Source organism: Gastrolobium bilobum, unplaced genomic scaffold (genome assembly GCF_033153095.1).
Source record: "Gastrolobium bilobum isolate Gb01-03AN ecotype WA unplaced genomic scaffold, APGP_CSIRO_Gbil_v1 utg3226, whole genome shotgun sequence".
In the NCBI taxonomy this organism is placed as follows: Eukaryota; Viridiplantae; Streptophyta; class Magnoliopsida; order Fabales; family Fabaceae; genus Gastrolobium; species Gastrolobium bilobum.
This window is the reverse complement of record NW_026897987.1, coordinates 399558-412500: the sequence shown is the minus strand read 5'-3', so window position 1 is coordinate 412500 and position 12943 is coordinate 399558. Positions and strand designations below refer to the sequence as shown.

At 34.5% G+C, this 12943-nt stretch overlaps 2 protein-coding genes across 2 annotated transcripts in view; both read left to right on the top strand.

Moving 5' to 3' along the window:
• LOC133311961 (protein indeterminate-domain 12-like) overlaps positions 1-2279 on the top strand; it is a 4656-nt gene extending 2377 nt beyond the window's left edge. The window contains exon 3 of the mRNA XM_061513095.1: positions 1348-2279. Coding sequence (XP_061369079.1) covers positions 1348-2110 — 763 coding nt within the window. The 3' untranslated portion in view covers positions 2111-2279. The remainder of the gene's footprint in view (positions 1-1347) is intronic.
• An 8554-nt stretch (positions 2280-10833) lies between these two features.
• Positions 10834-12578, top strand: LOC133311980 (transmembrane emp24 domain-containing protein p24beta3-like). Its single transcript, XM_061513121.1, has 4 exons — positions 10834-11040; positions 11860-12046; positions 12149-12256; positions 12445-12578. Exons 1-4 carry the CDS (start codon positions 10834-10836, stop codon positions 12576-12578), a joined length of 636 nt encoding a protein of 211 aa, XP_061369105.1.
• Positions 12579-12943: the final 365 nt, after the last annotated feature.

Below are 12943 nucleotides of genomic sequence, written 5' to 3'. Positions count from 1 at the left end.
TTGTAATATGTTAAATTATAATAGTAGGTGAGAATAAAATTATGTGTTCTATCCTTCTGATATTATTTTTGAAAAAAATTTAAAATCTTAAAATTAAACTTATTCCGAATAGAATTGCTTTACGTCAAAAATATTTATGGTTTATAAAAAAAAAATTGTAATTTCTCTTTCTCTCTTTATGTACATTTGTGCGTGTGCAGGTGGCTGCATACTCAGAAAATGATGGAGATTTATTTTTGTCTACTAAAAATAAATAAATAAAAGAAGTGTAATAGTTAGACAATTGGTGATGATTTCTGACTTTCTCCTTCTCTTAATTTTGTTTTGTTCGAAATGCTGTGTATTGTTTCCCTGAAATCTGAACTTCCATCATTGTGAAATCTGATAAATCTGCAAAGCAACAATATCGATCTGATACATATGTCAAGTTGCTTTCTTCTCTCTTCATCGCTGAATACATGGGATTGATTTCAATTCCATATCTTTGTGTTCTGCATGAGCTCTATTTTCCAAAGGCTTTTGCCATCATAACGACAAATATTATTATAAGCTATGACCTTCAACATATTTAGCCAATATAATTGTATAGACATTTCTGCATGCACAAAGCATAAGCGTATTCATAGATAGTCATTTGATATATCATCTATATATGCCCTCTCTCCTACTTTAAATTTGACCCAACAACAACTTAGTGTCTCGTTTGGTCCAAGCCTTTTCATTCCTTGTGGAATCGCCTTCGCATATTTATGCATGATTTCCCACACTTTTTTTTTTTAAAGATTTTTTCACTTGTTCATCAATTATTCGATTAATTTAGTCGAGTATGACAAGATCATAAAGACAACAAAATTCTCTCTACCAAATTTTTAACACAGTTGTGTATTCAAAACTCTAACACAAGACCACATGTAAAAGAAAAGAACATCAAAAATATCCTAAAATAAAATGCTGTCTGCGCATTCAACTACTTCTTAAGGTTCTTCTTATGTAAAAATTTAAGATTAACTGACAGCACGGACCATTCTCCTTCCTCTTTGAAACATAATCCACACAATTAATTCATGACTTAAATTTTTTTTTGAGTAAAGACCCTTTTTTGATCCTAACAAAAAAACACGGTCCCCACTTTAGTCTCTTATAAAAATAAATTAGTTAGTTAGTCCCTAACAAATTCAAGGTGGACCCATTTTAATCCTTTCGAAGGACTAATATGGATCTTTTTTCTAATGCTTCTTATCCAGAAATAACAATCTTCTTATTATTCTGCACTACTGAAGAAAGATAATACAAATTTTCATTATTTTTTATTTTATTTTAATTTTTTTTATGATGGAAAAACTGCAGGAAGGACAGCTTCATAACTCATAGGGCATTCTGTGATGCATTGGCTGAAGAAAGTGCAAGAGTATCAGCAAACCAATTACCCACCACAACAAACCCATCATTAGGTCAGTCTCTCTTTCTCTTCCAAAACCATCAGTTCAACAATTTCATTCCCTGGGACTCATCTCAAGAAAACCCTAACCCTAGCAACAATATTGATGCTACCTTCCAATATATCAAGCCTGAAGCTCAAAATCTCCATAACCCCACCCTCTCTTCTTTACCCTCACTTCTTCAACAACCTCATAGCCATGAGCAATATAAGACGTCACCCTTCGGGAACCTTCATGTCCCCACGCAATTACCATCATCCAACGCCACCACGTCAGCATACATGTCAGCCACTGCATTGCTTCAAAAGGCTGCAACCGTTGGTACCGCTGCTATCAATGGGTCAATGGGTCACGTGACTCACCACCTCGGCATGGGCGAGTTTGGAACACTGAGTCAACTCGACTCGGTGGTCCCCGATTACATGAGCATGCAGAGAGGGTTCCCCAAGAACGACCGTCTCACCAGGGACTTTCTGGGAGTCAAACGGGATGCCAACGAAGGAGTTGACGGAGGTAAAGGCTGCGTCGTTGACGTTAGCCTGAATGTGAAGGATGCGCTAACCTTCGCGGGAGGCGTAGAGTACCACCACCAACACGCGCCATTGAAGCCTCTTCAAGGTTTTGGATTACTTGGGACAACCACTGCCCCAGAAACGTGGGGGAATTGTTGACGCAAACAAGGGAATAATTCCAAGCCCCGAGGGTAAAATGGGCAATATATTTTGGCATATCAATCGTCAACTTGTGTTAATTTAGGGTTAAAGAGTTATTGTGTTACATGAAAATAATTTCTTCTCTTATACATATAATAAATATGTGGATTTCTTTAATTTTTTTTTCTATTTTTTTAATGGGATTCACCTATTTAATGTGTGTAAGAGAAGATATTCTTCTTATCTAATATGACAAATTTTTAAACCTTTAATTTAACACTTATATATATATACTTTTTCCTTAAAATTAAAGTTCAGACCTTTGTTTCATTCCCCCCCCCCCCCCCCCCCCCCCCCCCCCCCCCCCCCCCCCAATTTAAATTACGTAGCATGATATATTGTTTCAATTATTTGTCATGAACTTCCTCTCTCTATATATATATAAAACCCACCCAGGTAGCCTATAAATAAAATATAAATTTTGTTGTCTACATATGCGAATATTAAACCTTGTTTCTTCGATTTACGAGGCTGAAGCAGAAGCAAGAGAGATTTTCAATTTGGGTTGAAATTATTTTTTTTTTCTTATAATTTTTTACAATTCTTTTTATAATTAAATTTACAAAATAATATATATTAAGTGAGAATCATTAATTTAATTTTAATCCAACAACCATAAAATAATCGAGGATGTAAATGAAAAAAGTGTACTAACATCTCTCATTAATCAATTATATATGTAATTTTGTTTTATTAATCATAGTACCTAGCCTAGAAAGAGTACTATAATACCTGAGAAATGAATAATTTTTCCAAAAGCCGAGGCAAACTGTGACTGTGCGCGCGCATGTATATGTGTTCCATTGATGGAGTTAAGAGGAGCCACGATGGTGGTCTTTCTTTGTCAGTATGCAACAGCGAAAATGTCACATGCAAGATTATTATTAGTCCTCTTGTTGCTATCACTACCTATGTCCTATCTTTATCTCGACAACTTTTGATCTCGTCTTAGCTAAATGCAAAATTATTATTAGTCCTCTTGTTGCTATCCCAATATCACCTTAGATGCATCATCACATATCAAACATCTTTGAACCTACGATGAGAATAAAGAAGATTGTATTAAAATAAAAAATAACAAAGAGAAAATAAAAATTGAAGAAATTAAAATAATGCCATAAGTCATGAATTGACTTTAGTATTGCTACATTGAACGTTAAAGATGATGGTATCACTGAAGCAGCAGCACATATTACAAATAATGATTCATCATCATAATTAATTATTGGGAGGCAAATTTCTGTGTGGACCTCATAACAAAACAGAAAATAAAATCTGTGATTGACTTTGCCCAGCTTTTAGTGAACCAAATTGGGTATTGTTTGTTAGACGCGATGGGTTTCACCATTTTACTCTCCCGCGCATGGTAGCTGACTTATTGGTTGTAGTTGTAGTCCTTGAACCTGACAAGATGGGATGTAATGACTCTACTCTTTATAAAATTAATATTCTTACAAAATGTGTTGGTATTATTCTTCCTAAATATAATTCAAGATTAGTTAGTTAAAGTATTTTATAATAAATTATTAAATTATGTGAACGTATTTATGCTTCTCGCATCCCATCTCGGGTATGTGCTTCATTGCATTACATGCTGCAGTGCAAAAGGGACATTACATATTCGTAGTTCGAACTTTAGTACATAATTTGAATGGAAAATTCTGAACTAATAAGATGAAGTATCGTATATGAGAGAGAGAGCTGATCAAGTACGCAACAAGAGGATGGAAGAAGTGATCACGTGATGTTGGTATTCGCCCGCCACAACTTGCAACTTTTAAATGACACAAGTGTCCTTGGCCCCAACCCTCTATATATATTTTCTTTTTCCTTTTTTTAAAGGAAAAGAAAAATAAATTCCTAGGGGAAGTTAAGTCGTGTCGATAATTTGTCAAATTCATCACCATAGTCTTGTTTTTTTTTTTTTTTGGGTTAGATTAATATGATTCTAAATATAAAAAATTTCCACGGTGCTGGTGCTTCTGATTTTGTTTTTCAAACATTTGTTTAATGATTTGGTTGAAGTCGGTGTGGATGGCAAATAATGAAGATTCTCAAGCCTATGTTAAAGAAGTGATGCCATTTTGGATTTGGCAAATAAGTGCCACAGAGTTGCATATCATAACTTTTGTCTCCATCTATGCTATAAATAAGGGTCATGTTGGCCATTATTATTTTGAGTTCACTAAGTTACCTACTTACCCAAACGTTTTTTGTGAATGATATACGGAGTGAAACAGCTCATCTATGCTGTTTGTGAAATTTCAAATCCTAGCCCGTGAAATTTTTTTGGCTACAAAGGGATTATATTCACCCTCTAACACATACTAAAAACTATAGTAGCTCATCAGCTCTTTGTGTAGTGCTTCTGGACTAGGCTCTCCACTTATACCAAAAATAAAAATAAAAAACTATAGTAGCTGTCTACATGGGTCCCCTAAACTAATTTAGGGGTGGAAAATGTTCAAAGTAATGCAACCGAACTAGCAATTCATCTCAATAACGTGTTTCTAAATATATGAATTATGTCGTCATCCATAGCAAAATAGCAAAATCTTTTTACTTCATTCCATTCCCAACGATTGTTGCAAAATTCTAAACAAACTATGGTTTGGCTAATTTGGGAAATGCAGGGCACATTTATTGGCCAAAGCATTAACCAAACTCCAAGAAATTCTTTTCCTCGGCACTTTTTCTTTTTGGAAAAAATGGAGAGTTTCAAAGAAATGGAGGCTTTTCTAAAGAGGAGCAAGTGAGGCTCCAAAAATTGCATTATAAGCGTGACCAAAAAGGTAAACTAAGTTGATGGTGTGTATGTGTATTTGTGCGGAGTGTGATGGTGGTCCGTAACACATAGGGTGGTACTCAATTTAAAAGGAAAAGGGGGAGAGGAAAAAAAAAAAAGAGAAAACAAAAAGAAATATAAATGTCAACGGTTGCTCAAATGGAGCTTTGAAAGTTTGAATCATAATTCCCAGCCTTCTTTGCTGTAACCCTTTATCAAATTCTGTGCACATCCCCACATCACTCATAGCCTTTGGTTGGAAACTAAATCCACAAATGCACTTCAACATTATTGAAGTCAGTATCATGCAATTTACTAATTATTATGCTTTGCATGAACCCCTAATTTTCAACTTACCCTAAACGTGACTGTAACATATTTTACCAGATAAATTCATTGAACAGACACATTCAAAATTTGCCAACTTGCTAGTGTACTTAATTTGATGTCTATACCTTATCTGATCTTTGGAAAGCTCTACAAAATGAAATTCCATTTCGCAAATGAAGTCAAAAGAAAGTGTGTAATATAACTCAAAGAAGTGTATGTAATTGACCAAAATTATTAAGGTTGGCATTAAAGTTGCACTTCCATGCTCGTCATCTTAGACTAGGTTAACAAAAAGAAAGGAAAAAGTTTGTTGTCACTTAAATTCAGTTAAGTTCACTGCAAGAGAGAGGAAGGGAAAAAGAGCCTAGGGATTAACAAAAGGAGTTGGTGTGTTGGGTTTTATGTTATATCCAAGCTTTTAGAAAGTATAGTTATAAGTTGCAGGGATAAGGTACATTACATCCCATTTGCCTATTAAAATAACTGCCTCTTTTCATATCCCTCTGCAGCACAAAGAGACAAACCAAAAGCCTCTTAGATTCCCTCCAACCATCTTTGCATATGTCATCTTCCATTAGGAAATCTCATTTCAACAATCTCTCCTTTTTCTTTCTTTTCTTCCTTCCAATCCTAATAATTACCACTACCAAAACTTCATATTACGTGTTTTTCTCAACTTTTTCCTTCCGCGGCAAATCCTCTCACAATACCATGCATTACACAAATTTAACAGAAATATAAGTAGCAATAAAATGGCACTCTCAGATAACAGTATCTCCAACGATGATATTTTTGTCTAGCTGCTTCGAAAACCAATCTTCATTAAGGCTTCCTAAATTTAATTTCCAACTCACTAAATAAAATCCACAATGGTTCAATTTCAAGCTCCAAAAAGTTACTCATAAATCCCAAATTTCCACACAATGCCATCACACTCAACCCTGATTTCAAGTACAGCATATCAGTGATACCTTATCCTCTCTTTTTTCTTTCTTTTTTTCTCTTATAATCGAATATATGTAATGAGAAAACAAGAAAGAAGCGGATACTAATGAAGTGAAAAGAAATATAACTTAAAACATTACAATCTGAAAGGTGTGATCAGATTAAGCTCAAAATGTTGGAGATTCATCCTCAACTTGTGTTACTATACCAATATTTTTGTCCAACTTGCTAAACTAGAACAGGTCACTGATCTAGTCCTGGTATCAGATCAGACCACCTTTCTTTCACGCATATTTATAGTTGTCCCTCCTTGTGGTTAAACATGAAGATTTTCGAGTAAGAAAACTTAATTTTCACCAAGGGTCCTTCATTTTGCTATAACAAGCTAGTTTAGCTAGTCCAGATTCACAATTTTTTCAAGGAAACATGAATCGTGGAGCTAGAGAATCGACTCAATAAAATTTCAATCTGTTTTAAGTTACATTCAACTCAATGCATTAATCAGATAATGTGCATACAACACTGTTCAAATTAGTGATAGTCATCTACTCAACTGTGAATTAAACTACTGACAAATAGAAAAAAAGTATAGATCAGGATAAAGAAAAGCTTCCAATTTCAAATATGCATCAATTGCTCTTCGGAGATACCTGGTGGGCCAATTCATCTATAAAGTTCCCTTCACTAAGCATCTTATCTGACCCCCCAAGATTCGCTCCCACAAATTTACCCAATACATTCTTAAATGCCTGCACCATACAGGAAAAAGAAAGGAAGCAAATAAAAAGGAAAGAAAATGAATATTTTCATCTTCAAAGTCGTGCACATATTTCGTCAAGGAATAAATTTTTTTTGCCATTTTGGTTAGTTTGATTTACACGCTTTACATTTTAGCGTGTACATCTATTTGGCTGAAAACTAAGAAGATCTTACAATCCAACTGCATATTCTCTCCCATGTATTAAAGAGAAACTAAAGTTCCAATACACATGCAGAGCAACCAATGCCAAAGATTCATGCACTGAAATGATGGCGATGATAGAGAAAATTGGAAAGAGAAATATGCCATTGTCAAAGTATAAATTGAGGAAATCTGTCCCTCTCGGGGAAAAAAGAAGAAGCGACAATACGGTTCAAAATTGTCTAAATCACTTCATACAAGAAAGCATAAACTGCTTGTTTGGTCAGAAAATCATAATGAGTTTGAAAGAAAAATGAAAATGTCATATATACGAAGAATATGTTATAAATGGTAAACTTTGGCAAGCAAAAAGATAAATGGATATAATGAAGCACAAAATGCTAAAAGAAAGGTTAGGATTAAAAGAATATGAGATGAGAAGCATATTAATGCTTAAATTACACAATTCTTGCAATGCGGTTATGGCACAGATGAGAGGCCTCATATCAACCTCTTTGCCATTACCAAATCTTTCTCATCATTAGATAAGCAGCAATTGAAACTAGACTGAAAATAGCTTCCTGTTTTTCCTAGCACTAGTCTTCCAGGATCTAGACCAGATTGCAAAAATCAAATAGCTTTTTCATGTAATGAACTACCAAAAGAAACATCAAATACAATGTTTATACTTTCACAACATCACAATAGGGAGGATGTTGTCAAGTATTCCATGGCATACCAAAAAAATTATCTCGAGTCATTACTACCATCACTGATAGGCTTTTCCAAAAATAGAAATGAAAACAAAAGGTCAGCATTTTACTAAGTGAGGAGAAAAAATCTGTAATCAACCGTTGTTGCTCACTTTCCTTCACCCTAGTAAACTAGTTACATGAACTAAATGGACAAAAGAATCAGATATACTTCCCTGCCATGCATTTTTACAGCCTATTAGATTAGATAGTAAGTGATCTCAAAAGAGAAAATGGAAATAGAAACACCTGAATTGCTTATTAACCAAATTCTCAAAAGGGGGAAAAATACTTCTAAAGGCCTTACAGAAGTTGTAGCTCAGCTCCCACCACAAAAGCAACACTTGACTATCCAACCAAATATAGAAAAACATTTTACAAAGTATACATTTCATCATAACTAGAAGGACAAATTCAGTGAGCACAGTAATTAAATTTCAAGTCGACTATCACTATTTCTCATGCTTACCATTCACTCCAAGCTCAAAATCATTTATTGAATCAGAGAAAAATTGCTGATCATGAATTTGCTTTGCTAACACAGTTGTGAACCAAAGAAACAAGTTCATGAAGCACCACAACTGCAGCAGGTTTTAATTCAGGTAATATGTTCCCCTCTTTAAGTGTTTTCTCTTTTAAATCCATCCCTTTCAAGTTTCAACATCTGACTATAATTGCCATCACAGTGATCAGGTAAGCAGATTATCAAGACAAGCTAGAGAGCCACTAAAAAAAAAGATAACCTCAAATTTCTTTGTAACAAGACATTCATAGAACATTGTTTACGTCTATATATATAATATAGCAGCCATCTTATTATTAACTTATCATTCTCATCAATTATTAGGCAGGTTGCATACATTCTAGTTTTCCCAATGAATTATGCAGTAGTTGATCCTGTCCTAAATTGAAAAATCTTTGACAAACTGATGCCCCTAATAAAAAATTATAATTGGTGAGGGAAACGACAATCAGTACCAGCCAGTAGAGCGGCAAAACGGACTTGGCTCGGCGCGCCAACCCGCCTCACCCGCCAAACGGAAGGTGGGCTGAGTTTTACAACTCATCTCAAAAGTGGGGCGGGCTCGTTTTTTGGAGGGTATAGGCGGGGCGAGACTGGTTAGTGTAAAATAGGCTGGGGTGGCGGGTCAACCTGCCCAACCCGCCAAACGGGACGAGACGAGCCGAATTTTTCAGCCCACTTTCAAATGCGGGTTAGGACGGGTTGGCTTGTTTTTTGGCGGGTTGATACCGCCCCGCTCACTTTGCCACCTCTATAACTTAGCTTAATAATGAACTTTGTGAGACATATCTGAATCTGCTCACCCATCTTTTTTCTTTGCCAAGTATTTCAGATATAAGAACTGGAAAACCAAGATTGAAACATCTTGACAAAGGAAAGAACAAATAGAACGTTACAAAACTCTTAATCACATTACTTTATGCATTATATAGATTAAAACATCCTTAAGCTGTAACAAGTAACAACTATTGAAAATTGCTAATAAATAGATACAATATTCCTGATAAGGAACAACAGCACCACTACTGTAGAGAAAAACCAAAATCCATGCAAGGAGGGAATATCGTGCATCAAGAAGAACCCATATACCTTTCATTGTTTGCAATTGGAAACTATGCACAAAATATTGTGGTGTGGATCATAGTGAGTACTTTCTCTAGCTTGGGCTTCCTTCACCAACAAATTGATAGAAGATAGTTCTATTATCTCCTGAATTGGTCGGTGCAGAAAACAACTAGTTTTAACTAGAATTCCATGAATAAAAATACCAAAAATGCAGTAATAACAAAATATTGGAGATAAATGCACTGATCATCTCAACAATTTATATTTAAATTTGAGCCCTCTCCTCATGATCATTGTTCATAATTAGTAGCACCTGAGTTACATGTCACCAAATGTATTAACAAAATATGGCACTAACACATGACCTTAACAACATTTTAAAACAAAAAAGGAACGTAAATGCACAGTATAATTGTCAAAAAGAATCAAAATTCCTTTCATGAACCAATTGAAAAAAAAGGTACTAAATATCACATAGCTCTTGAATTGGTAAAGGAACCTGCAACTGCAAGCAATGGAAAACAAATTAAGATTCATTTAATATCATCCGAAGAAATAGCAATGTAACATTGGAGATGCCAAAAGCGTAGATAGCAATTTACCCTCTCATGGCATTGCCTCCACCATGCACACCAAGTAACACTGCAATCGAACCGATTGTATCATGTGTACTTATTATGAAATTCGATTCGGTAATTTTCTTGCTTTGGAAAAGTCAAAATCACATTTGATTCATTGGGGCAAAAACGAAACATGTCCAAAATGGTGAATTACTACTATTGAGACGAACCTTGCTATGAAACTTGGAACTGGTAATGGCAGCATGTAGTTTAATTGGGCCAAATCGGTGGTCCAATTTGTCCATGTGTGGATCGAAGCCCAATAGTTGGCCATCGATATTACTGGGCTTCGTAAATGACAGCGAACATGTACAAGTGGTGAATGCAGAGTGTACTGGCTCTATCATATTGAAAGAAGTGACATTTTTTTTGTCACATTTAAAACAAAAATGTTGTAAGATCAAATAATTATATATGAAATATATTATAAAATACGTCGTCATGATTGTGTATCTTAAACAAGATGATTAAAAGGAATGTAGCTGCATAGTTTTCCTCTTCTATATATAGTTAAATGTAAATTAGTATACTTCAAATAATAAAGTTGTATGTTAGTACTTAGTATGGTTACAATAAAAATTCTATGATTCAGGGAAAATATAACAGCTACCACAAATTTATAAATGGAAGGAAGGACCCGTTAAACCACTTAGCCAGATTTTAAGCCGTATAAAGTTCCTACTTGATGAATAATTCTTGGCATTATCCCAAGAGAGATACAAAGTGAATCAGGAATTAACAACCGTAGCAGAGTGGGAAAATGGATTGGTCTTCGAAGATCTGCACTATTGTGATCGCTTTCCTTGGTACCATAATCTGTCGCGGGTTCGCTCTCTCAATCAGTTTAAACGATAAAGAATGCGTATCAGAGTACGTTCAATATGACGGAGACACTGTTTCTGGCAATTTTGTAGTAATGGACCACGATATTTTCTGGAGTTCAGACCATCCTGGCATTGATTTCATGGTAAGCAACCCCACACGGCCCCTTCTTTGTTACACTCTGATAATAATGTGCAAACAAGATGCATTAATTATAGGGAAAAACTAGTTTTCGGCCACATGAGATGGATTTATTTTCCAATAGAGATATCGATCTTTGAGCTTTGTTTTTTATTTTTATTTTATTTTTTTTATAACTATGTGGATTTCACTGTATGATTGTGAGAGTGATAAGAGAGAAGATATCTCCTATTGATGGAGATTAATAAAACCCTTAATTATATTAATCAAACATAAGGTACATATATGTATGTGTGTGTGCAGTGGCAGATCTGCGTATTAAGTGTGTGCAAGTGCACACACAAATTTTTTGGGAAAAAAAAAAATATATATATATATATATATATATATATATATATATATATATATTTTGGGTCATCAACAAAAATTACTGAACCCAATTTAATCTCTTAAAAAAAAATCGACTTGTGATCCTTTTAAATTTCAAAATAGACCCATGTTAATTATTAATGTGGGTCTTTTTGAATTTCAGATGTCCATGATTTTGATTATCTGGGTCTACTTCTAAATTCTGAGAGATCACAAGTAGACCTTTTTTTTCCTAAAAGATTAAATCGAGGCCCGTAATTTTTGTTGATGACTCAAAATATTCTATTGTAACAGTTTACTTTCTTTATATTAAGTTAAAGTTTTTTTTTTATATTCTTTTGTATTTTAATATATTTAAAATTTCCTTTAAATTTTTTTCTTTTATTCTAAATGTGCAGATATTAAAAGAAATTTCTACGCTATTGTGTTTGTGTGTGTGTTTCAATGTGTGTAGGTGACATCTCCGGGAGGGAATATAGTGCACGCTTTAAAAGGAACATCAGGGGACAAGTTTGAGTTCAAAGCCACACAAAATGGATTATACAATTTCTGCTTTCACAACCCTGCTTCGACGCCCGAGACTGTGTCTTTCTACATTCACATTGGCCACATCCCTAATGAACATGACTTAGCTAAAGATGGTTAGTTCCTGATTTTTGTGTCTCTATAGAATTAACTTACCTAAATTTACAGGATTACCTATCAATGGTTTTTATTTTCTCATTTTTGTTTTTTGGGTTCAGAGCATATGGACCCGATTAATGTAAAGATTGCTGAGCTTAGGGAAGCATTGGAGTCTATTATAACAGAGCAAAAGTACTTGAAAGCACGCGATGCTAGACATCGACATAGTAAGTTGTTCTCACTCGCTACACGCTATTAACTTATCACACACACACACACACACACTAAATACTAAGTTTTTCTAAAAAGACCCTGATTGAGGTCCCATTTTTATGTGTATTTATCAATGTATGCATCTTTGTGGATGGTAAATCGCTTTTAATTCGTTTTATGTATTAAATTTTTGCAATTGCAGCAAACGAGAGCACCAGAAAACGTGTTGTCTTGTACACACTTTTGGAGTATATATTATTCGCTGCTACAAGTTTATTACAAGTGGTATACATCCGTCGCCTCTTCAGCAAATCATTTGCTTACAACCGGGTGTAGCCTTCATAATGAGTCCTACTAGTTCTCCTTTGATTACTTTGTTTCCCCATTCTTCACACTTATTTTTGTAACTTCTCTATAATCAATTTCTCCATTTGGGTTTTCTGGTCAAGCAGCATAGTTCAATTAGGATATTATTGTTAAGTTTTGCGTTAGATTGGGAAGTTTTGATGTCTCGGGTTTGATTCTCGTGCGCTCATTTTCTTTATGAAATTTCTTAGTACAGTAGGCTGAGCCTAAGTTCAATGAGCTTTTTTGTGAAGGGACGTGTTAATGAAGTATATAAATTATTGATGGAATTTACTTAATACTTTAACCTTTTTGGTTGAATTAGTTCTTTTCAATTATTTTAATTTATTAAACCC

Excerpts from the sequence above, each read along its gene's own strand:
- LOC133311980 (XM_061513121.1), top strand. The coding sequence starts at position 10,834 with ATGGATTGGTCTTCGAAGATCTGCACTATTGTGATCGCTTTCCTTGGT. Across the intron at positions 12,047-12,148 it reads ACATGACTTAGCTAAAGATG|AGCATATGGACCCGATTAAT; the intron begins GTTAGTTCCTGA and ends TTTTGGGTTCAG. Across the intron at positions 12,257-12,444 it reads CGATGCTAGACATCGACATA|CAAACGAGAGCACCAGAAAA; the intron begins GTAAGTTGTTCT and ends TTGCAATTGCAG.